This window comes from Anomalospiza imberbis, chromosome Z, assembly GCF_031753505.1.
Source record: "Anomalospiza imberbis isolate Cuckoo-Finch-1a 21T00152 chromosome Z, ASM3175350v1, whole genome shotgun sequence".
In the NCBI taxonomy this organism is placed as follows: Eukaryota; Metazoa; Chordata; class Aves; order Passeriformes; family Viduidae; genus Anomalospiza; species Anomalospiza imberbis.
In genome coordinates, this window is record NC_089721.1 from 12771477 (window position 1) to 12796723 (window position 25247).

The window sequence follows — 25247 nt, forward strand, 5'->3', positions numbered from 1 at the left end:
GGGCAACCTCACCTCAAGTGCTGGGGACACTTTTGGATGCCACAACATAAAAAAGGTATGAAACTATTAGAGAGTGTCCAAAGGAGGATCATGAGTATGGTGAAGGGTCTGAAGGGGAGGCTATACAAGGAGTAGCTGAGGGCACTTGGTCTGTTCAGCCTGAAGGAGGCTGAAGAGAGACCTCACTGCACTTACAACTTCCTTGTGAGGGGAAGAGGAGGGGCAGGCACTGATCTCTGCTCTGTGGTAATCAGTGACAGGACCCGAGGGAATGGCCTGGAGTTGTGTCAGGGGAGGTTTAGGTTGGCTATTAGAAGAAGGTTCTGCACCCAGAGGGTGGTTGGGCCCTGGAACAGGCTCCCCAGGGCAGTGGTCACAGCATCAAGCTGTCTGAGTCCAAGAAACATTTTGACAATGTTCTCAGGCATATAGTGTGATTCTTGGGGTGTCCTGTGCAGGCCCAGTTGGACTTTGATGATCCATATGGGTCCTTTCCAGCTCAGCAAATTCTATGATTCTTTTCTATGATTCTGTAGGGCTTTTTTCCTAATTGTCATTGTTCTGATGTCTGCTGGTAAAGAAAGAAGTGGAGTTCAGTTTTCCCCTTCTTAAAAGGCAGATTTATACTCATATTTGTGAAATTCTGAGTGCTGAAGAGAAAATTCTAGTTGCAGCTGCTCAGAAGTAATGATTTGTGCCCAAGGAAAGCTGGGGACATAGACCACGGCTGGGCTGAGGTGCCCCATGCAATTGCGCTCAGGTTGGATGCTGATGCAGGAATATGCAAGGAATCTGATTGTGATGTATTTCTGCAGACTCCAAGTACAACAACTCCAAGTAGAACCACATATTGCAGTAGGACTTTGCCCAGTGCATTGTTCATTAAATGTTTATTTTATATTTAAAGTACAAGCATTCTTAATTCACATTGAGGGGTACCATAGAAATTGTCCAAGCTTTAGGCTTCAGACTTTCTGCCTAAAGCTGAAACCCAGTGAACAAACACAGAAATCAAACACCTCCTCCCTTCAGCTACTCTAAAAATCACATCATTTTGATGACTTCACTCAGTCATTGCGTAATTGTGGTTTTCGGTGTTTGGTATTGCTCCTTCCATTTGTACTGTGACTGCATGCAGCCTCTTGCTGCCCCTTCCCCATTTGATGTTAGAAGTGGTGCTGAAGTGCTTGGTCTGTCTGCCTGTGTGATACAGCAGGTACTCAGCCAGTGAGACAAGAGTGAATAGCAGTCACAAGCTGTCACAAGGACAAAGCAACAAATGTTTGAGGAAAGGAAAATCTCATCCAGCTCTAGGGGATACCAAAGGCAATATTTCTTTTTCTCCCTTTCCATTTGTTTCCCTCCCTTCCTCTGCACATCCCCAGAGGTGACAGCAATGACAAGTTGTCCCTTATACCCCCAAGCCTAGGTCATTTTCAGACAGAAAAAAAATCACTGCCACCCTTCTCCCAAAAACCTTTTAAGCAAGTTGGATTGTTTTTTTCTCATCATTTTGTTTTGATCTACTTATCCTTTCATAACCGACCAAGCTTTTCCTAGGTGGCTCAGTTTGCATTTGATGCAATGATCGTGGTGTCTGCAGAGAGCAAATGGGTTATGGTAGGCAGCTCCCCTGCTCCAGCACCTGCAGTTTGATGCCAGCACACTTCATGGCTGCCAGCATGCAATGACTGACTGTCCTCCTCCTCCCTGTCGTCTCCATTTGGATGCAGTGAGGGTGGATCTCTCCTTTGGGGCACTGGTAAGGCATCAGGCAAAAGCACTGGGTCTGTGTCTCTGAGAATGAATGTGTGGAAATATAGCAGTAAATGTCATGACTAAAACCAGATTTTATACTTTGATGACATTTCAAAGTCCAACAGGGAAAAACACTAGTGGACGTTTGTGATATATTAGTTACGAAAAGCCTGTAGTGCATTCACTAGATGGTTGGATATTAGGAATAGAGGCCTAATCAGCTTTAAATAACAGTTTTTCAGCAATGGCCCATACAAAAGCAGAATTGATCTAACTATTTTTATCCACTGTCATTCCCTGACTTTTCCTCTAAACAAAGATATATTAAGTTGACTTTCTTTTTCCAATTATCCTTGAACACAATCTTGCCATGAAATGGAGTCTTAAGGTCCATATTGTGTCAGCTCCTATTTCATTAAAACTCTCTTTATGAATACTAAGCTACCTACTGCTGGCCTGTGGTAAAGCTCAGTCCTGCTGGTTATTTCATTACCTACTTCTGATCTAATCTGATCATTTCTGATCTGATGTAATCACTCTTTATGTTCTTTCCCAGAAATTCCCTAGGCAGAGTTTCTGCCTTCAGTTTTTTAAAGCATGAAAAATGTGTGCTTTCCTCCTTTTAGCTTTTTTCATGGTATTGCAGTATCTTCTCTGCAGTATGTTCTGTCCCTGTGCTGATACCAACTACTCACTTTCAGGAAAAACAAAACATTCATTTCCTAAATGTTTGTGCACAGCATGAAAAGTGGAATTCTGTGGAGATGGTCAAGAATCCAGTCCTCATCTCTTGCGCACCACACTGACAACTAATCTTATTTAATATATTTTTTCCCCTTTCTCTTATTTTTCTGAACAGGGCTCCTCTGTAGGCTTTTGAGAGAAAAACACTGAAGTGCTGGCCCAAGATCCAGCTTGAAGACGCTTGCACAGTGGAAGCAGAACTAGGCTTCTTAGAGGCTCTGGAATAAGTAATTTTTTAAAATTACCACCTTTTTCCCAGGAGCATATGGTACCTAGAGGTTCCACCAGATGGACACATCTGGTCATGCCCTCTGCTTGAGCCCACAAGGGACAACAGGAGTTGTAAGGCAGTAATTTTACAGCCATATTTACTTCAAATTCTCTGCTGCAGAAATCTTGCATCTTCAAAATAGAGGTTTGGGATTGCTGCACATTGCTGTTGCTTTATTTATCATTAAGTAGACCAGGTGCGATAAGAATCAGATTTGTTTCTAGCAGCAAGGGATGGAGTGAGCATGTCTGTCACTCAGCCTTTACCTGGCAAACACTTGATATGCACAGAGCCAGTCAGCACCTCAGACATTTACAGAAAAACCTACTGCTCTTATCACCTGGTTACACAGTAAATAGCCAAGCTGCACAATATTGTTTAGCAAATAATCCTCTTAGGCTTTTTACGAGCTTAGCTAATTCATTAAAACTCTTGATAAACACAGTTTTCACATATGTGTATTTGCAAATTTTACCTTTAAAATCCCATTAAGCCTGATGGCCCCAGTCTTGCTTTTGAAGTAATATCATGATTTAATTTTAGAATTTAATTATATGTTATAGAGGGTGTGGCCCAAATTAATTCCTGAAGTACAGACTAGGAACTAGTAGCCTTACAAGGAATGAGTGAAAATATTACCAACTACATTTTTGTGATTGAAGATTCAAATGTTAATTCTCCTGAAAAAGTTATCTTAATTTTCAAGTTCCTCCTGTGCCTTTCTAATGGTAAGTAACAACACTACACTAGTTCTGAGTAAGGGGAAAAGGCACACATCTAATTGTAACCCTAGGTAGCAGGGAGACAGGACTGACCACACTTTCACACTCTGTGTGCCCAGAGGGACCACAATGTCTGTAAACTGTGTTCTTGGAGCAGTGAAGGTCACTGCATTTTACTTTTAGATCCAAAGGGATGGCTGAATCTCACCATTCAGAAGTCATACCTTGACAATCCTCCCAGTCATAGCAGGTGTCATAGCCACAGGGCACTTTCTTCAAGCTATTTGTAGAGAGCTTTGCCCTCTCAATAGCCCAGTCGAAGTTGGAATTACCATGGCAAGGGCCAGCATGCAAGAAATGAAATGACTGCACTCCAAGGCACATTTCAGCTGAGTACTGACAGCTGGGCTTGGTTACATTCTGTTCAGAATCAGCATGTAGCACACAAATGTCTTCTGAGTAGTGGCTGTCCAAAGGAAGAAAACAAAAATTATTTTAGCAGGCTATAGAACAAGTCCATACTTTTAAACAGTACATCAGCATTGGATGAAACACAGCAAAGCCATGGCCAGGCTGGAGATTCACCTAAAGACCTAAGGCTGCCCTAGCTACAGCAGGACCTGGACCTGATAAAACAAATGCTGTGAAATGGGGAAGCTTTGGTCCTGTCCAGCTGTTGGGAGGTGAAGGACATGTGTCTGTATAAGGAAAAGGAGAGGCTGTTACCTCCATGAGGATGTGAAATTTCCACTGGGCCTGGGTAGATTTTCTGAATTAATGCATCCATGCAGCTGTGTATACAACTCTATCTCTGAAGCACAGGTGTCTTGGGACCAAGGGCAGGCAAAAACAGTCATGTGGCTTGCAGTTTCCTTTTTTCTGTATTGCTCTTGGCTACTGAGTGGATTCATTCCTAAAAAGTGCATGCATTTCCAAGCAGCATCATTTTGTGGAACTTAGTAATTTTCCAAAAAGAGGATCATGAAATCATAGCATGGTTTGGATTGGAAGGAATCTTAGAGATTAGAGTTCTTGCATGCTCCTTGTGCACGGTGATGACATTGGAGAAATAAAAAGAAGAAAAGAGCTTCCAGGAGTCTCTGTTTCCAGAGTTTCCAGGAGCAGAGAGCAGTGTAGATTAAAAGGATGTGCTGTGATGTCTCATTACAGTAAAGTAACTGGGTTCATTAGCAAGAGCATTACCAGCAGATTATGGAAGGTGACCCTGCGTATCAACTCGGCTGTGGTGAGGCACATGTGGAGAGCTGTGCCCAGTTCTGGGCTCCTCAGCACAACAGAGGCATGGAACTCCTGGAGCGGGTCCAGTGGAGGGTTACAAAAATGATCAAAGGACTGGAATATCTCTGTTATGAGACAAAGCTGTGGAAGCTGGCTCTGTTCAGCCTTGTGAAGAGACAACTGATAGGGCACCTCATCCCTGTCTGTCAGTGTCTGCAGGGAGGGGCAAGAGCAGGGACCACGCTCTGCTCGGTGAAGCCGAGCAACAGGACAAGAGGCAATGGGCAGGAGCTGATGCAAAAGAAATTCCACCTGAATATGAGGAAGAAGTGGATGACTGTGGGTGAAACAGTTTGCACAGAGAGGTTATGAAGTCTCTGTCACTGTAGACACTCAAGCACCATATTGACACAATTCTGTGCCATGTTCTCTGGGATGGCCCTGCTTGAGCAAGGAGGTGGGGCTAGGAGACCACTGGGGACCCCTCCAACCTGACCCATTCTGTGATTCTGTGATTGTTATTTATTTCATAGGCTACAAACAGGACTGTAATTTGAATATAGAGGAACAGCTAGCTAATATCTGAACAGAGAGTAGTCTTGATTTGCAGTTGTCTTTTCCTGCTCTTCCTGTTCGGTGTCACAATGGCCTCTTGGTCTATCATTGGAGAAACTTTGATTTCTAATTACAGTACTTACCCACAGTCTTCTTCTGGAGACATACAAACACACTGAGATCCAACCTGCTTTTGTCCTAGACTGCAAATACCTCTAATTTTGGTTAGCATATCTGAAACAACAAGTGAGAACTACCGTAACTAGCAAGGAGTGAATAGAAATATTTTATACTTCTACCATAAAAGCTAAAATGGATTTATTTCTATTTGTCCTAAGTTTCTCTTTTCAAAAGCTCCCTGGTTGGCATGCTACAAGTATTTTCATCAGTCTTTGTAAAAATCACTGGAAAATAACAAGAGCAGCTGAAGTTTCAATAGAACTCATTTTCCTACTTTGCTTTCATAAAGCCTTGTTAATGCAGTTGGGGTTTGGTTTGATTTAGTTTTGATTTTAAGCAAACAGTTGCAGTATCTCAATTTCATTATTAACGTTTACAGTACATTGCATCCAAAAATTCTGAATTTAATGCAGAAATTTAGAGCTGAAATTCTGTCACCATGGGAGACATAAAGTAAAATTTAAATTAATGAACAGCTGCTATAGGTCTTAAACCCAGTCATCAGCCTTCTAGTTCCAGCTAGCTGAAATAAACAGTACTGTTAATACCAGCAATATGGAAACAGTAAGTATCTGCAGGCATACCAACCTTTTTCACATGTAATAGACCTCAAAATAGGAGGTATCCAAGAGAGGTCTTTCCCGCAGGTATACTTTGTGTGACCAGTGACTATAAATCCAGCTTGGCAGCTCAGTTTTATTGTTTCACCAATGTTGTACTGTTGCTTAAATGGGGAAATTGTGACACTGTCAGATATCGGTGGCCTGAGGCATACTGAGGCTGTAACAAACAATAAAAAAAGCATAATTCTTGTTGGTTTAATGCTGTGTGGATATTTACAGAAAGTCATAATGCTTTATCTGAAGAACCATATATAAAGACACTCAGTAATACTGAACATTTGTCTGACATTCAAAACTAATAGAAATTTAACATAATTAAGTCTAGAAATTTTCAGTATATTCTCATAGTCTTTAAAATATTTTTCAAGTAATAAATAAATAATGACAAAATATTTCTGGTGTATGTTTATATAAGTAATTTAATTTTGCTGTTTAAAAATAGTTAGAATGGCATTAAACAGCATGTTTTAATTTCTCTTTTGTTAATGGAAGAAAGTCGATGGCAATAGAAAGCTCATAAGTATATTCAGGTACTTCTTTTTGTTAAAATGAAGACTAAGTCAATGAAATTATACCAAGTTTTAGAAAACTACTGAAATCTCTCTTGTTAGCTAACACAGACCAATTCTGATCCTTAATTCTTAGCTGACCTATAAATCCTTCAAAGCCTTGATTTATACTAGTGATTTTCAAGGCAGCCTAGTAGGTCGTGGTTAGAAACACATCATGCATTTAATATAACAGATAGCAGAAAAATTTCTGTAGGAATGATTTCTTCTTCATAACTGTATCAACCTAAAGATATCTATGTAAGCCTGAAAACATAAGGTGAGTCCTTTTGTTAAAGCTATTTAAAACTAGAAAAGAGAAGGATCTCAGAGCATCCCTCTGAGGATTTTCTAATGCACTGAAAATGCTATCTTTTCAGAAATGTTAGAGATTTGTTTTTAAAAGATCTTTATAAAAACCTTTTTTGTATGTTTTCTTTCCCTTCTATTTTGTTGTTGTGCATTTTGTTCATATTATCTTTCTTACGTTGGCACTCAACATGTTGCTGTGTCCAGGTTTGATCTGGCAGACACCGAAGGTATTGATAGCCAATGAGGCTATGCCCACTCACACAAGCAATTTCAACTTCCTCCCCAACAGCATACTGGTTCTTTTCATTCTGAAGAAAAAAAAAAAAAAAAATTAAGAAACCCACACCAAAAAGCTCTGCAAGGATCTATGGTAACGAGACTGGGCATTGTCAAAGGAAACAATAGCAAAATCCTGATAAGATGTAATGAATGCCTGCATTTCCTACTCTGAAATATGAGTCATCCACTTACCAATATAATGATAACTTTTTCCAGTTGCAGTAACTGATGTCATGGTTACCAAACAAGGATTAAAGGACAACTTGAAATGAATTTTACCTTGACTTTTCTCCAGTTGCTGGTGTAGTGTGGTGGGCTAAAGTCCTGCAGCATTCCTTGAACACAGCACTTTCACTAGCATGGTAGCTAGATTGGATATCAGGCACATACAGCAGAAAAGCTATAAAATTTCCAATCTCTGCAACTACTACACTTTGCTTCTGTATCATTTTTCATGCTCACCCTGATAAAGCCGTATTCTGGTGGGTCTGGCCTAGAACATCCAGACTCAGGTTCACCAATCAAGACATTCTCTTCTCTCTTGGCTTCATCATCATTTATACAAGGAGCACCTCTGAAAAGTGAAAATTTGCTGTAAGGCTGTATCTTAAGCATTCCTATCACCAAGTAACAATGGCAGAACTGCCAGAATTGCCAGAATTGCAGCTCAGAAGAGTTGCAAGCATGTCCTGTCATCCTCCCCCTATAATTTTATTCTGTTAAACAAAAGATGGTGGACAAAACTGCAGGTTGATAGGAGGAGAGCATGAAAGCAGTAAAAAAGTGCTAAATGCATTTACCAACATAATTAATTAAATATTTTTATACAGCAAGAAAAAGAGGCAGCAAAGAACAACAAAACAGGAAGTCACTAATAATCCATACAATTCCTGTTGCCCCCAGGCAATGGTTAAAGGTGTCTGGTCTCTGTGATCATGGAGCTGTACAGCCCGTGGTGTCTGAGTAACAAAGAACTGTGGAGCCCACTGCTTGTAATCCTCTCCTATTCACTCTGGAGAGGAAAAAACTGAAGCCTTGGGCTTGAAGATGAAAAAAACTGATCAGTTTGGGGTTAGAATTTGAAGTTGAAATCATGCTAAAAAGGTACTTCTAGCATACTTGAAGTGGAAATATGAGAACCTTGGGAGCTTCATCCAAACTGTGACTGAGTTCAGATCTAAACCTCTATGAAAAGAGGGGATAGGGAAAAAAGAGAAACTGTGAACTCCAATGAAGAGAAGGAAAAGATTTCTCCTTGGCTTTAGAAAAGAAGCATTGCAAAGCAGCATACAAGATCTACAGGCATACTTTAATATGCAATTCGTCAGCAATTTTCTAGGAATAAAAAATTAATAAATCCAAATGTGAAACAAATTGCAGAGATTTTCAGAGTTTGTCTTTTCTATGCTCCACCAAAGAAATTCAGAGGGGAAAGTTGTCTGCTATTTCTCCTTGGTAGTCACAGAGCCACTCCGGAGCGCTCCTTAACTATCCCATGACTAAGGAGATCTTTTGATCTTCTTACCTGTCTGTGAACACAGAGACATAACAGTCCTCCTCTTCTTCCCGCTGCCCTTCACATGGCTTCCCACCATTCACTGGGGAGGGGTTATTGCATTCCCGGGTCCTTCTTTTTTTGAAGGAAGCATCGCATGGACTCCATTCAGACCAGCAACCCCATCGCCCATCAACAGCAACTGCAAGGAATTAAAGAGACACCATCTTTTATTGGCAGACCAGTACCATACACATTATTTCTTTTAAGGCCACATGTGAGAGGGATGATGGTAAATTCATATTAGCCATTTTCAGAAAATTTAAAATTGTTAAGGTTAAGGCAGTAGGTTGCATCTAGAACATAAAGTTTTCCAAAAGGTGTCCAGCCAAATTCCAGATGCTTCATAAAACCCTAAAGTATATTTACCTCTCTAGTTTTGATTGCAAGTAACATTAAAATTCAGAAGCAGCATATGTTATACTTTTATTACACTCACAGATGTGTGTGTTTTCATGGTACTGACAAGTTTCTTAAATAGGTCATTATTTAATGAGCTTTCAAATAAATCTGAATTTTAACATCATGTCTAAACCCCAAATCTACATCCTATATCTGTTAAATTAAAACGTTACTATTACTGTTTTTTCATAACCCCTGACATCTATTACCTGTACCACCATGAAGCATGCATAACTTTTTTTTTCCTTACACACTCTTTCTTTTCTGCATGCAATAGACTTTCTGTATCCATCTCTGTCTTCAATTGTTTATTTCTTTCAAAATATTCTTCTGTCAGGGTCAGATAATGAGAACTGTACCTATCTAAATGACTTTACCTTATGTTCCCTTTTGGTTGGGGAATATAAACATATATAATGTCTCCTTTGTTTCTCTTAGTTATGGCACAAATGCCAATTTAATTCAAAAATGTTTTTACATTAAATTGCTCTTTAAATTCTCCAGAATGGTGATTATGTTCTCTCTCCTTATAACAACTGAGTTTTCCTTCTAAACTGTAATCAACAATTTTTATGTTCATTAGCCATTTAGTCTTAAGCATCATAGGCTATAGGGAAAACTAAGCAATGGGTTTCTTAATTTTTTGCATCAATTATCTTTGATCTCAGCTTCACCCTTATTGCTGAATAGCTCATTTCATATTAGCTTAATTATGTAGCTAAGGAATATTTTACCATGTCTTACACTGTCCTTGGAGTCATGGCTATTCAGTTTGATTTTTTTTATTTGTAATCCCTACATTTATTCTAATGCTTTTTGGACATCACCATGTGGTAAGAAGTGCTGTGGATTTAGCAAGTGCAGGTTATGGCAGATTAACCTCTGGCAAAGAGATAGCAGAAGGCGCAGATTTGCGGGCCGCTGCCATCACCCCAAGTACCTGATGTGTAACCCGGAGCCCGGGTCTCGCAGTTGGCGCCGTAGGTGCCGGCCGGGCACAGGCAGAGACACTCTGTCCCCGAGAGCACGGGCCTGCCGTTGTTGGGGCACGGGGCACACCGGCACGGGTCGAATGTGCCCGCGTGCTCCCTCAGGGCCCTCCGCAGATGGCGGCGCTTGGTCACCGCGCACGGCACGTTCCTCACCAGCTCCACGATGGGGGACACCTGGCAGAGAGCTGTTCAGTGAGCAGGAACCAAAACACAGCAGGGCCCTCACTGGGGTAGCCAGAGCTTGTTAAAGGAGATAGAGCCTGCATACGAAGCTGTATCACACAGGAATTATGGATGTTTTAAAGGAGTATGGCAGTGGTATACATATATGTTATCCTCTTCATAATGCTTTTATCTCCTCAATTTAGGATTCTGTGAGCCAGGGGAGAACCAACCAAGTGGGATACTATGCCCTAAAATTCAGGACACTCTCTGCCACACATCGCATCACTATGTGATGTAGGGTTTGCTTTACATCCAGTCCCTGTCGTGTCAGACATTCCTATGCTGCCTTCAGGAGTTCAGCAGCTGCAGCAGGAGAGACCTCAGTGGATGCTGCATTCAGGCAGGTTTTGATGTTTGCTTCAAGTGCTACTGAGCAGCTGCTGTGCCAGCTGGGGAGGGAGACAGCTCAGTGCACTCACAGCAGCACCGGCACGCTGCATTAAAGGAACAGGACAGAGATAGAGGGCATTGCTGTTTTATTTCAGTTTACCCGTGTGACACACTTTGCGACATAGGCCTGACAAGGGGACAATACCATGCACTCTTTTCCTGCACAGTAACTAACCCCTGCCTATGCCTGAGCTCCTGCTGGTGCTGGAGCAAGTAATTCACATTGCTCACTCTTAATCCCACTGTCTATGGACAATGTAAAACTGGTGTGCCTTATAAACCAACATGCATAAGAAGTTGTCCTAATAAAAGTTCTGTATGTTTATGTTATGCCCATATTTATGTACATTCATATTGCACACAGCATCATCCCTGTTTACAGGAAAAAATATCTGCATAGCTCTATGAAGAGCAGTTAGTCTTTGCTATCTCAGTGTTTTTCTTGTTCTTCTCTTACCTCAAAGTCAATCACCACAGGATTGTCCTTTGTTGATTCCAGCCAGTCTGTGAAGACTCTGTGTCCAGGAAAAGCTCCCTTTTTCTCCCAGGCCAGAGCTGCTGCATACTCTGACCTGCCACCTTTTACCAGAGAAACTGATCTTTCAGCTGACTCCAAAATGGAACCTGAAAGATGATTTCATCACAGCATTTTCAGACAAAGGCTTCCAATAACATCTTATGTGACAACACTGATATAAGAAAAAGTATAAGAGGATATTAAAGAATATACTAAGATTAATTTTTTGAAACTATCCTTGGAAAAAAGAAGTCAAAGCTCTGAAGAACAATCCCTGCCTGCTATGACAGAAGCCTGTGATAATATTCCAAATTAAAGTGTTTCAGACCTGAGCCACGGGGATATTCAGAGTGTAAGACAGTAGTGGAAAATGCAGAGGGTGCAGTAGCCTCCTCTAGAGCACACAGCATGGCAGGAGGATATCTCTAGAACACACAGCATGGCAGGTTTAGTCCTGGCTGTAAACATCCAAGTAAAAGATACTAATCAACTACTGAGGACAAAAACATGGTGGAAGTGATGAAATTCTTATCCTTAGTGATGCAGAGCATGACTCCTGCCATTCTCATGGAAAATGCACCAGTTTTCTGCAGTTTCTGAAACACATTTCTGTGCCCCCCGGTACCTAAATATCTGCTTGGCATGAGGAAGGTGGGAAGGGAAAGTCAGGGAGTGTGTTATTGCAGCCTAACTCTCACAGTGAACTCTGAGCAACCCTTAAAGAAGATCAGGGACTGAGTTATAGACAAAAATTTCTAGCCTTTGTTCATTTTACAGTTCAGCATTCCTGGCCCTGGACCCAGGGTGAGGGGTAATGTTTGGCAGATCTGTGACCAACTGGACAGCCAGTGACACCAGATCCCCAGTGATGGCACTCCAGAGCAGAGAAATAGCACACCTACATCATAATTTCTTTTGCAAATGAGAATATGATTTCAGTGCTTGTATCAGAAGCAAACAATGAAACACTGGCTGCTCTGATAGAGGTAGAAGAGCATCTGTAGTTCAACAAAGCTGAGAGGTCACCTGGGGCAGCTGAGGGAAATGGTATCTCTCAGGGTAAGTAATAGGACATGGCCCTGTTCTCATCATGGTCACCTTCATGTGTCACAGTCATCCTGTTTGTGGTGCATCTGGTACTGACTTTCTTTTTCTTCCTGAAGAACACACGCCTGGTTGTTTCTGTTCGGACACACTCTGTTGATTCCTCAACTGACAAGCCTAGAAATACCACAGAGCAGCATCTTTATCAGCATAACCATGATACATGGCAAGCACCATGCCCCAGGCTCCCACACTGAGATGAGCCAGCAGCTTTCCATGCTCCTCACTTGCCACTGGAGACTTCACTACAGCAGGCACATGCTGCCCCACGTACAGTGTTGGACAGAGGCATGCTTCAGCTACCCTCCCATGCCCGTGCAAGTTACAGCAGTGGCATTAAAGATCACAGCTTTTAACTTTAGACTTCCATTTTTGTGGTGTTGTCTTTTCATTTTAACAGTCCCATGCCCGTGCAAGTTACAGCAGTGGCATTAAAGATCACAGCTTTTAACTTTAGACTTCCATTTTTGTGGTGTTGTCTTTTCATTTTGACAGTCTACCAGTCATGGGAAAATTTTAAAGTAATTTCTAATCCAAACCATCAACTTTATTGACTGCAATCCCAAAAGTACCCCTTACACCTCTTAGACCTCAGTCCCATGCTATAGGATGCTAGAACACATTTTCTGGTGGCACCTGGTCTTGGTCTGAAGGTCTTAAGTGGTTTCCCTGAACACAGTGACATTTACCAAATAAGGGATCTCCTGAACTTTTCAAATACAGTGTAGAGCAAAAATTTTTTCTTGCTCTATATGTAAGCAGTGTGAGTAATTAATGAGTCTGTGAATGTGTAAAGAATTTTTTGCCGTTGGAGAACTTACTCTGTGGTGTAAGTCCTAAAAACAGGGATAAGAAAAGCTGTTAAACAAATAATGATATTTTCTTGTTAAAGATTACATACCTGAGTTCTGCAGTTCCTCAGAGCTGTACTGGTAAAGAATATCATAGGAACCACCCATCTTCCCAGAGTTGTAGTAATGAGTGCCAAAGTCATCAAATATTCTGCTGTATAAAGCATAGTTGTACTCCAGGGGCAGGTGGTTAAGTGCTTTTAGAAAGATGTCTGATAGCTGCAGATCTGACTGTTTCATTGTGAAGTTTGCAACAGAAATTACTTTATGGACTCTAATAAAGTTGGAATTCTAGAAATAAAAAAAGGAGAATCTTAGCACCTTCAGAGGGAGGTAAGTGCAGAAACTAGAGAAGCTAAGAGTATTAATATCTTATTTATACATATTTTAACATATAGGTCTGAATAATATAGGTCTGAATGAGATGTCCCAAAGCACAGGAAAATTCCTCTGTCCTTTTAAGTGATCAATATAGTCTTATTTTTTCACTATAAAAGGAAGTGTTGCAAATTTACTTGTAGGTCTGTCAAACATACACAAGTGCACATCTACCTACAAACACTCACTAATACAATTTATGGAGACAGAGATAAAAATAGAGGCTTCCTGTCTGATACAGTAGATAATACAAGGAAGACTCAAGGTAATAGTCCTGCTGTGGATCATTAAGAAAGGATTTTAAATGGTGTCATCTTTAGCCAACACCAGACTAAGTTATTGGTGGGTTTCTGTGATTTCACAGAACCATGGAATGGTTTGGGTTGGAAGGGAGCTTAAAGACCATCCAGGTTCAACACCACTGCTGTGGGCAGAAACAATTTCCACTGGACCAGGTTGCTCAAAGCCACATCAAATCCAGCCTTGAACACTCCCAGGGATAGGGTATCCTCAGCTTGTCTGGGCAACCTGTTTCTGTACCTCACCACTTTCCATGACAACAATGCTGAAAACCAATGCATATGCAAAACAACATTTCTGTTGGAAGTTCAACCTAAATTAACATTTTCATAATTAGCTCTGGTCTGGGCTTAAGCCAATAAGAAGCCACTGTTCCCCCTAAATAAACTTACCAATTGTACAAGAGAGCTGCCTGATCTGTGTACATGGGCATGAAAGTGAACAGGTTTCCAGCAGCTGGAACTTCAGGATGATTGCATTCAAACTAGAAGCAATGGACTGTTCAAGCAATCAAGTTGCTTAACCATTAAGACAAGTGAGCAAGGCCTGCAGCAAACTTCCATCATAGGAAATCTTAATGTTAAGACTAATATTTTTGCACATATTTCATTGTAATTGCATTAGAACTCCTGGGTTTCAACAGGCCTTAGCTTTGTTCAGTCCTATGGCCTTTCCCATGCAAAAGTGCAAACAATAGCCCATTGTGTACTGTCATTAAACTATAAAAACACATAATCTTTTACCCTACCAGTATTAATTTGCTTTAAAGGCACAGAATCTTATGGGAAAAATGTTACCCGTTCTGAGAAACTTTTCTGTGGTTGTGTTTTTTCTGAGATTATGACCAAATGCATCTTGGCATTGAGACTCCAACATGAGATTCCAATATGCAAGTTAGTTAGCAAATAAAAAAAACAATGTAGATTAATACCCACTACATGCATATATATAACATTCTTGACTGCACTTCCTTTATTTTTTGAGTTGTCTGCTACTGTTAGGTATTATGTCCTCTTAATCCATAATTAGGATAGAGGAAGGAGTGACTTACCCAATATGATAATGTCAAATCTGTGCTTTTTAAAAGTGGAATAAGCCTATGTTTTCTGTACTAAACCCAGAAAACCATGATGCATTACAAAAAGTATGTTACAACCAGGAAGACGTTGTAGTATCAGAAGAGGATTTTTTCAATACCTAATTCTAGTGGGCCAATGTCTTGAAAGGGAAAGTAGCCTTTGGCAGCTCAGTTCTGAAATGATCAGACACAAATCAACTGAAAAAAAGAAACTGAAGGCAACATTAAATTACCTTTTCATATGAGGCTTCAATAGCTTTCTTGAAGGAGGAAGATGATGTAACCTGGACCCGTGTCTTTCGTGAGAATAAAAATGGGATACCAGAAGAATGTTTACCACTATGCGTGGATGAACTACTTTCATAAGCACTATCACTCAGGGGAATTAAATCTTTGTAGAAATCTGACGTTACATCATCCTCTTCATCTGTTACCTGGATATTCAGTAAAGCACAATGCATTTGCATAAATGATAATATGAAACAGAAAACTATTAAGCAAAAAATACTTGATTTTTTGATGTTTTTAATGGAAAAAATATGCCTGATTATTTGAGATGTGAAAGTAAGCTACAAAAAGATGAGACTAAGAAAGGCTAAGAGGCAAAATGAATACAAGCTAAGAACCAGACTAACTAATAGTTGTTTATACAACAACAACAAAAAACCATGTAGCACTTTCTTCTGAAGTTTTTCACCCCTGGGCCCTAAACCTAAGGAATATTTTTCAACACATTCCAACATACTTTTAAAAGAATTCCAGACATACATGTTGTGTCCACATCATGACTGCTTCCCAACCCTATGGCTTCTATATTTTACGAGACAGAGTTTGGTGCTTCCTGACCTTTCTTCTCCATTTCCAGCTAGAAGAATGAACAGGATTCCACAGGAGAGTCTTAGAGTGTGGTTGGACTGTTAGGACCTATACTGCATGATGAACTAAAGGCAGATAAAGAGGAATTGTGAGCAAACCTGCCGATCAAATTGGTAAACCTACAGTGGTGGTGTTGAGCAAAGCACCAAAACAACCTCAGCATCAGATCAGAAATTACTTATTTCCCAAAATTTGGGAAAATCCCTCTTTGTTTTTGAAAAATGAGGGTTTTTTTTCCCTCCTCTAGACCCGGTTTGCTTAATAGGGCTGCTAAGGATTTTGGGAAATGAGGTGGCCCATTCTCCCCACCCCCTTCCATTTTTCAAGAAGTCATATGCTTTTGCAGGAAAATAGACTGGAATTCCAGGAAGGCCCAGTCCAGTGACCCTTCTAAATGAGAATCTGCTCTAAATGTTAGAAGATAAAGACTGCACTCCTAAAGGTGATTTTCACAAACCCTTAACAGTTCTGCAAATGGACATCAGTAATTTAATTAACTTTACTGGCTATAAAGAGACCTGGGCAAACCAAAGGTTGCTTTTCCCCTCTGAATATTTTTGCAAACAGTAATTTTTCACCATTGTTGACAAATCCTGCATGTCATGGCCAATTCAATTGCAGTTTCTGTCAAATGCACCAGGGTGTCCTTTTATCAGTTGCCTCCGTTAAAGTAATCCTAAAATCTCACAACCCCTGCGGCAAAAACCATCAGTTTTCATCCATTAGCTAAGCTTTTTTCACATCCTGCATTCTTTTTTTTTCCCAATGCAGCATCTGCTGGCTTCAAACAGGGCCTGCTGATATGTACACAGCCAGATGTTGTGCCTCAGTATTCAAAGCTTTTTCTGAATACTAGTGTCCATAAAAGAGTTATTAGTGGTTCCTAGATTTTTTATAAGGTACACTCCAGGTTCATTTTGGTCATTCCCCAGCTTGTGCTGTAAGCCTCCTCTCCAAGCTGTGTGTATTTTGTCCTCCTGCTTTCCAGCCTCAGTGCCTGCCTTCTTTCCTTGCTGCTCTGTGGAAGAGCTGGGCAGGGAATGGGCGGGACTGAGGGGTTGAAATGGCTCAGGGAGGAACTGGATTCCAAGGCTGCAGGTGACAGGAAGGAAGCTGGAGTCAGTAGCTGCAGCCATTGGTTCTTCAACTACACAAAGGTGATGCTAGAACAAGCTTTGGAGTTGAACAAGCTTTGGAGTTGAACAAACATCTGCCTAGATGGTGTGTGGCTGGAAGAAGGCCCTTGGTACCAAGGTGGAACAAAATAAGGCTGCAGCCACTGGAAGCAGGAGAAGCTCAAATCAATCATATTGACTCTGATATATGGTGCTTTGAGTTAACACAAATCTGAAAAGCATGAGTGGAACATGAACATTTATCCCCTTTCCATACATCAATTGAGGCATATTCAAGCCTCACCAGGTTGAGAAATTTTGTTCTAAAACATGCAGTACTACCTAACACTTGAGCACTTATTTTGGATTGTGATTACAGCAAGGGTTTTACAGCTAGGAGCTGATGCTTGAGAGTACCTGAAAGCTGACAGCCTCCAGATTCGCAGGGACACGATACAATTTCCTTGTCTCATTGCGCTTCACTATTGTGCAACGTCCTCCATTGAATGAGTTGCCAAGGACTTCCCCTCGGCTCTCTCCTGCGAGAATGTGAAATCTAACAAAAATTTATTTCCAGAGATTAAACAACTCCAGGAAGATGTATGGACTTGAAACATTTCATGGTATACAGCTGCATTGAGGTGTTCTAGATTGGATTGAGAGCATGAGCATCTTATTACTGCTTTGAAAGGAATTACAACAACTTCTCATTCACACTGAATTCACCTGAAAAATGCAGTAGCATCAATCCAATTTCCTACTTTCCAGCAGTGCCTAACCTTACTGATGACCCCAAAGTCAGCATAAGGCAGTCAGTCTTGAGTGGAGAACCTAAAAATGGTTCTGGGAAAATGAACTACTGGTTCGCTATTTCTACCATAAGTGATGTTACTGGACCACACTGAGTTCAAAATTTAATTAAAAAATGCAAGTCTGCTAGGGACAGGCATCCCATATTTAGGCTTTATATAGCTTTAATTAATAGTGTGGAAATAGTTGGTATCCTGAAATGTCACACAGAGAAACAACATCTGCAGAGGAGCATCCTCAAAATTTCTGAAGCACTTGGCACAATGTACAGGTAAGTAATTCCATTCGCTGGAAGTTGCCCATACATGCCCTGGTTGCTGTGGGACAGAACAAGTCACTCAGGTAGAGTGTTCCTCGACGCCTCTTTATCTGGTCTACCAGCAGTGCAGAACAGGACTGGAAGATGCAGCAGGCCAGTCCTAATTTTTTGTTGTATTTTTATAATTTCTTGCCAGTTTTAATTTGAGAGATTATATGCTTTAATGCATGCTCTCACATGCTTACTGGGAATTATTTTGTTCATGTAAATTAGTGAGGTAACAACTAAAGCTTACAAAAAGATTAGCAGAAGTGGCTTACCCACTGCCTATTAATTGCACACCTGGGATACTCTCATACTTTCGGTTACACACAGTCTTTTTCCTTCCACAGTTTCTTTCATCAGAGTTGTCCCCACAGTCATTTTCTCCATTACATTCCAGTGTTTTTGAAATACAGCGACCTGCACCAGAGAAAGAGCAGCAGCAAAGGTTCATCATGTCTAAATGCAGAAAAGGACAGTCTTGTCTTTTTCCCTTGCAAAGGTGTGAGCTTGCCATAGATGTTAACACTGAATTCATATAAAGCCAGGATTATACCAATTGAGAAATTATTATTTCAATTCTGTGAGTTTTGTCTTCTTTCAAAACTGCAAAGGCTTAATTTTAAGTTTGGCAAAAGATATGTGGATAAAATTATTTAGTTTAATCAGGTATATTTAAATTGAAGCAAACAAGAAATAGCCACAAGCCTAATAAAAATAGTAAGAATTTATGTTCAGACAAACTCTACAGTTATGTTTGTTTATGAAATATTTGTGCACAGAAATATAATTGGAACAGTGCTACTGTCCAACTATCAGGATCATAGTGACACCCCTGGCTAGGGACTGCATTTTAATTACTTATAGAAGAAACTGAAAAGATAAGCTGTTACTAATGCATATAAAATCCTCACGTAAACTTTTCTCCCTGGTCCATTTTCCCTGGAATTTATGCATGGAATGTGTGGATGTCTTTTGTCTCAGTATCTAAAATTTGACTAAATGGTAATACTGTAGTTACACAATGGGGATTATCATTACCACTCTCACACCGAAATTTATTCTTGCAGTCAACTTCCACTATGTTGCAGAGCTTAGCTGGGAAACATGGGCGGGAATCCACCAGTGGCTCGGTACAGGCCTGGCCCCCAAACTGGGATGGTCTCAGGAGTGGCCGGGTACGGAACTGAAAGGCAGAAGAAACAAACCCAGGGTTGGTTTTGTGAGCTGTTTGTAGCTAAGCCCCACCCCAGGCAGAGCCACACATCTCTGTGCTTCTGAAGCTTTATCAGAACCACAGCCCTGAAGGAAATAATCAGTCATTCTTGTCCCTCTGTTCTACCATGCCATCATCCCAGGTGAGGCAGGCAGGGAACTGGTATCCAAGAGCCTCATTAGTCCTGGTGGAGCATAAATTATTAAACTGCAGACTAACTGGTCTACATCACCAAAGGATTCAGAAATTCCGTCCTTGTATCTTCAGTATATACAGTAAGAAATTATGTGAGAACAGGCTTACAGAGATTTTTCCTGTTCTTTACCTTCTCTGTTGAATTAGAAATACCCTGACATTGACAACCCAGCTGGCTTGACTCCTACATGTGGGATGGCTTGTCTGAGGAGAATTGGATGACTTGAGAGGACAAAAAAGCTTTTCCTGAAAGTTTATGGGAGCTCATTGAGTTTTCTTTCCCTGAGATAGCACCCTCCACACAGAACAGTAAAGTTGACAGGTGATAGATAAACCACTTCAGATATATTTTCCACTCCACTTCACAGGACTTCTGGTGAGACCTGTCTGTGTGTGCCTGAACGGTTTCTCCTCTAAGAATTTTTCCTACTGGAAAAGTACAGTTCCTTGCAGACTTCCCTCCCTGTACAGACCCTGGGGCAGAGCAGGAAGATTCTAGTGAAAATCAGTAACCAAGTGACTCTGAAGGGAGAGTGCAAAGAGCAATACCAGAAAGTTTTCAAGCTCATGAGAACCATTCCTTACGCTCCATTTCAGTTCCATAAAACTCACTATTTTATTTGTCAGAGCTTCCACTTCTTTATCCCCCCCCATCAATGGGAACTTGCTTACACTACTCTTCACTCTTAAACGGTAAGCCAGGTCCTCCATTCTGTTGGTTATTCCTATTTATAAATGTCACAAGCAGTGATCTTTATAGTTTGTAGGGGAAAATGGACCACAGTCCACAAAAGCATGTTTTTGTTTTAAGAAGCATATATGTTGCATCAATACTTAAAACTAATAAAAACTAATACATTTATATAGTGATATAAGATAAGAAACTTGGACTTATAAGAGGGTATTGAAATCAGACCAGTTGAGAGGAACACTCCCTTTCACCTCTTGAAGCTTTCTGTCTCCCAGTCTCTCACTGATTCTCCTTATTCTGCTCTCATACTGCTCATCCTAGTTGCAGCCCCCAGACTGGTTCATCTCTCACATGTAGAACAGCTTTGTGTGTCTTTCTCACCCTATTTGGGCATCAGAAAGTTAGATATATATGTAAAGATATACTTATGATGTCTGTCAGGTTTTTCAGGGTTGCTTTTCAGGCACAAATTTCTGAAACCAAGGGGTACATGCAGAAGGACATAGGCTGTGTCTGTACAGAACCTCAGAGCTGCTATCACAGTCAGCTTCAAAGCTCATACCCACCAGCCATACAACTACCCCATACAATCTGCTGTCACTTCCCTCTGTCCTCTAGAACCTTACATTTCAAAGGGCTTGGTTTGTTTAGGTCCAATTCACTTTAACCTGATTTTTCACTTCTTCCCTCTCTACTGTCTCACCTCTAAGTCTACCATTGTTAAGAGAGAAAAGCCCAAGAGGAAAAAAACACCATCCTGGGTGTTTGTCCCACAGCTATTAGCACATCTACTTGTGGAGGTGTGGGGATTTGTGCATGCTATGAAGGTTCGGGGGATGGTGCTCAGTATTTCTTAACAGCAATCTCAAACTGATCCTGACTATCAGCGTAAGATACAGCCTGAGAATTTCTAGGCAACAGCACTTAGGATTCGTTGACTCTTTTCAAGAGATGATTTGATTCTGTTTTTCTTGTCTTTAGAACATACATAACATCTTGGATAAGCTAAGATTCTGTGACTTTCTCCTGCTTAAGCAGACATGAACACTTTACAGTTCAGTTGATTCTTCATGTGAAAAATTCACCTTTAACTATGGCAGTGGAAACTTTGAAGCAAGTTTATGATAAACATCATAAGCAGTCTCATAAATAGATTTACTCTACTAAAACCCCTTTCTGGTTTGATCTTATTTTAACTTGTTCTCTCCAACTCCTACTGTATAATTCATAACCAATTTCCCTTGTTAACTTAAACTCTCATTTTCCAGATCAATTTCAATAAAGTTGAAAAAGGGAGATCTCCTTAGCATAATTTCTTGCATTTAGCTCATACAATGCATTTTCTACCTACCTGTTTTTTAACACATGGGTCACATTCTGACCAAGGACCAAAATCTCCAAGCTGACAGTTGATAGGACATGTTTGCTGGTTACATGCACGAGATTCTTGCTTTGTGCACAGCTGGTCACAGAAGTTTTGGCTATAATATTCATCCATTCTTATTTGCCTAAAAAATGTTTAAAAAATATGCTAGGAAAGAATAGACAGACTGTAGGTGTTCTCTACTTGTGGGTGAAGGCTGACAAAATTATTTGAACCCAACTAAGAAACTCTGAGAGATAATATGCATTTGCAGAATATTGATTACAAGAAAAATCCAAATATGCCTAAAGTTTAAATAGCCATTCTTTTTGATTCATATCACTTCAAATATCCCAGAGGATAGCTAGAGACAGAGCCAGGAGGAAAAGAGTGGATTTCTCACAAGTTTAGATTATACCACAGCGCTGCATCGAATTTGATGCTGCTGAATTTTTATTTGAAATCATCTGTTGTCATAAAACTAATGGTGCAGGGAAGAAATTTGGAGCTCACCCCTCTTGTGGCATTGTGCCAGTGCAGGGCCCCCGGAGCCTCATGTGTCCACAGGGGCTGAGCACCCAAAGCACGCTGCCAGCAAGGCCACTGTAAGGCCCTGGCTGTCCTCCCCTCATTACATCTACTGGCAGATATTGGTTTGTTTGGAGGCACTGGCTCATAGGATTAGAATGGTCTGAGTTGGAAGGGATCTCAAGGATCATTTAATTCCAGCCCTCCCCTTCCCTCCCTGACTCACGGGCACTAATGTTCAAAATTTTGTAATTTTAAAGCATTGCAATTAAAAGATGATCTATTTATCTGATAAACACTTGAGCATGAGAATTTTTCTCAATGTATTGTGGAAGGTGGAGCTTCAGACATGGGTGCCACTCTCCAGAAGTGTTATTTTTCACAGAAAATAAACACAGAAGTAGTGAGATGGCTTGGCCCTACCTGTGCCTGGTCTGTGTCCCGAAATTGCAGCTCTGTGAGCAGGCAGACCACGACCCCCATGGGTAATGTTCACAGTAGCACCCCTGGCTGCTCCCAATCACCAGGCTCAGCAGGACCAGGTGCATTGGTACAGTCATGGCCATGGCAAAGGTGTCCATCTACATCACAGAGACAAGCAACAAAAGCTCAAGAAACTATCACTTAGTTATGCCACAGTTCTTACAGAGATGTCTCTTCTAAAATGAAGAATCTATAAATCTGCTTCAAAATACAAAGGTGCTAGGCAGGGCACCTAGAAAAGAAGAATCATGCATGATAGACATAGCAGTTATTCAGTCAATACTTCAAGGATCAGAAGTCACAATGGGATTTTTGGCTACTTATTTATCAGGAGTTCTAACACAATTGTGCATTATTTCTGTTTCAGAAGTTGCTTGTAAATTATTTTGGATGTGACAAATGAAGATCTGTTACTGTTCTTCATTGCTTAGAAGTATTCTCAAAAATATTTTCTATAAATAAGAATAAAAATATGAGAGTTCTTCCTATACAGTATGTAAAACAACAAAGAACTTAAGATAGGCAGCCAGATCTATTAGCCTGTTACTAGTTAATTTTCACATGCCTGTAAACACCCTTTGCATAAACATTTTATTGCAGCGAATTCTCCCTTCTCAAAGTTTTGACTAGCCTGTTGGAACTGCAAACCATCACTATTTAAAGCTCATCTGAATTTTCCACCAGCAGTAGAAAGAGAACATCAAGCCTGTTTCTCACTCCAGTGGTCAATCAAAACCTTATTTGCTGAGACAGAAGGTTATAGGCAGTGTTTAGGAAGTAATAATACTTAGTAAACTAAAAAAAAAAATTTCCAGAAAAAATGTATTAATTAAAAAATGCAAACCTCATCTTAAGGTTGAATCAACACTAAATCTTATAGGCTGTTACAGTGGAGCATTATAAATTTGGTTTACCTCAAAAATCCCCCTCAAATTCAGTAGGACATTTAAAAACCAAAGGATTTGTTTCAAAACAATATTCCAAAATAGTTAGTTTCAAAAAGTTTAAAATTAATTGTACAACTGTTTTATTTTTTCTTTAAGGTTTTTATCCACATATGCTACTATGATTTTTATACTTTGCTGAAAAAAATGAAATTGTATCTATCCAACCACTGCTTCCTCCCATAGCAAAGAAAGGCAGTAGGTCTTCACACTGTTATGCAGTGAGAACTTCCAGCACTTTTTACATGGAAAGCTCATGAACGAACAAGCCTTTCAGAGAGATTTAGGTATAATCAAATAAAAAATATGATAAGACAGAGGAAGTAGCAGTCTTGCCAGTGAGAAGAGAACAGACATTTTCTTTTTCCTTACCTGACTTCCTCGCTTCTTGCACCAACAATGCCAGCTTGGAAAAGAGATGAAGCCCTACACAACAATTACTTGCTTTATTCCATCACTGTTCTGTACACAGATAAATGCTCTTTATTCTCATCAGTGAGCAAAACACCAACTCATCAGTGCATCAGAAGCTGTATGAATATTAGCCCATGAGAGAGTAATTCAGCATTTTAAAGAAATAGAACAAACCCCACAGAACACTTTTCCATAGGTCTTGTAACCGGTGTGCATTGAAGCCAACCAAAAAAAATCCTCCTTTCTAACTTACTGTAAGATTGTTACCTGAAAAGTCAGTGTGTGTTGCAGACTCATGCCACCCTGGTGTGGCTTGCTGCAGTCTTTCAAATGAAAGGCCAGAGGCTTTGTTTGATTTGGTTATGTTTTAATGAAGGCAAATTGATTTGGTGGCAGGAACACTCAGAACAAAACGGCCTCTGCACCTGCAGCCCCAGGGACATGTGTTCTACAGAAGTGTGGAGAACCACCTCTTTGTACCAATGCAGCTGCCCAGGATGAGCCAAGAGGAATCAAAGTACATTTGCATGGGGCCACAGTGGCTCAATGCACTGCAGGTCTCCTTGTGCTGCCCCAGAAAGCTGCACAACCTCTTTGCCTTCAGTCTGACTGCAAGAGAGTGAGAATTTGGTAAGAAGGCTCATGCCCGTAACTCATTAGTGCTTTCACAAGGAAACAGGAGACAGAGTCCAGGCTCAGGCAAAAGGCCTGTCTGCTGCTGCACCATCTCCACAAAAGGAGGGCTCCCAGAGAAAGCAAAAGTCCAAATACTCTTGAGCTTATTTACAGCTGTTTGCCTTTTGCCCTCGATGGCAAGATCAGTTCTCTGACCCTGGGGAAATACTGCCAGCAGACAAGGACTGTGAGCTTCTGTCCTGCAGCATGGGCACCACCTCATGACTGAGGTGCCAAGGCAAGGGTTGAAATGGTAAATGAGAGAATACACACATGCAGAACAGAAACAGCAATGGCAAGTACAAAACAAGGAAGTAGTTTGCCCTAAAAAAATAATCACAATATTAAATAGAATCCCTCAGCTCCCAGATACCCAGCAAGGATTCCATGCAGAGGGCAATCCTGCATTGGATCCCCTTGACTCCATTGGACTGGCAGATATTTGCCAAGATGTCAGAGTCCTCAAAACATATTTTCCAATTTGTTGGGAAATATCTATATCCTTGAAAAAAATCTCAGAGCTTCTTGCATAGCTTCATTTTCCAGTTGCCTTTGCAGATTTTTTTAAAAATCTGAGCTTGCCAAGAATTGTTGTTACACAACTTGAGCACAA

At 40.6% G+C, this 25247-nt stretch overlaps 1 protein-coding gene across 1 annotated transcript; it reads right to left on the reverse strand.

Moving 5' to 3' along the window:
- Nucleotides 1-1128: 1128 nt before the first annotated feature.
- C6 (complement C6) lies at nucleotides 1129-24584 on the reverse strand. Its single transcript, XM_068177615.1, has 19 exons — nucleotides 24227-24584; nucleotides 23918-24007; nucleotides 22542-22699; nucleotides 21579-21735; nucleotides 19167-19311; nucleotides 18404-18545; nucleotides 17432-17570; nucleotides 15257-15457; nucleotides 13318-13558; nucleotides 12411-12533; nucleotides 11253-11419; nucleotides 10129-10354; nucleotides 8757-8928; nucleotides 7694-7805; nucleotides 7128-7260; nucleotides 6058-6249; nucleotides 5433-5523; nucleotides 3720-3961; nucleotides 1129-1797 (listed from the first exon to the last, which is right to left on the reverse strand). Exons 3-19 carry the CDS (start codon nucleotides 22697-22699, stop codon nucleotides 1616-1618), a joined length of 2823 nt encoding a protein of 940 aa, XP_068033716.1. The 5' UTR covers nucleotides 23918-24007; nucleotides 24227-24584; the 3' UTR covers nucleotides 1129-1615.
- Between the last annotated feature and the right edge of the window lie 663 nt (nucleotides 24585-25247).

What these genes read in the sequence shown, in the direction of transcription:
- C6 (XM_068177615.1), bottom strand. Translation starts at nt 22,699, where the DNA reads ATGGACACCTTTGCCATGGCCATGACTGTACCAATGCACCTGGTCCTG. An exon ending in CAGAATACGGCTTTATCAGG is followed by an intron (nt 7,261 to 7,693) that starts GTGAGCATGAAA and finishes TTTTTTCTTCAG; the next exon opens with AATGAAAAGAACCAGTATGC. An exon ending in TCTCCAGAAGAAGACTGTGG is followed by an intron (nt 3,962 to 5,432) that starts GTAAGTACTGTA and finishes TCCTTTGGACAG; the next exon opens with CCACTACTCAGAAGACATTT.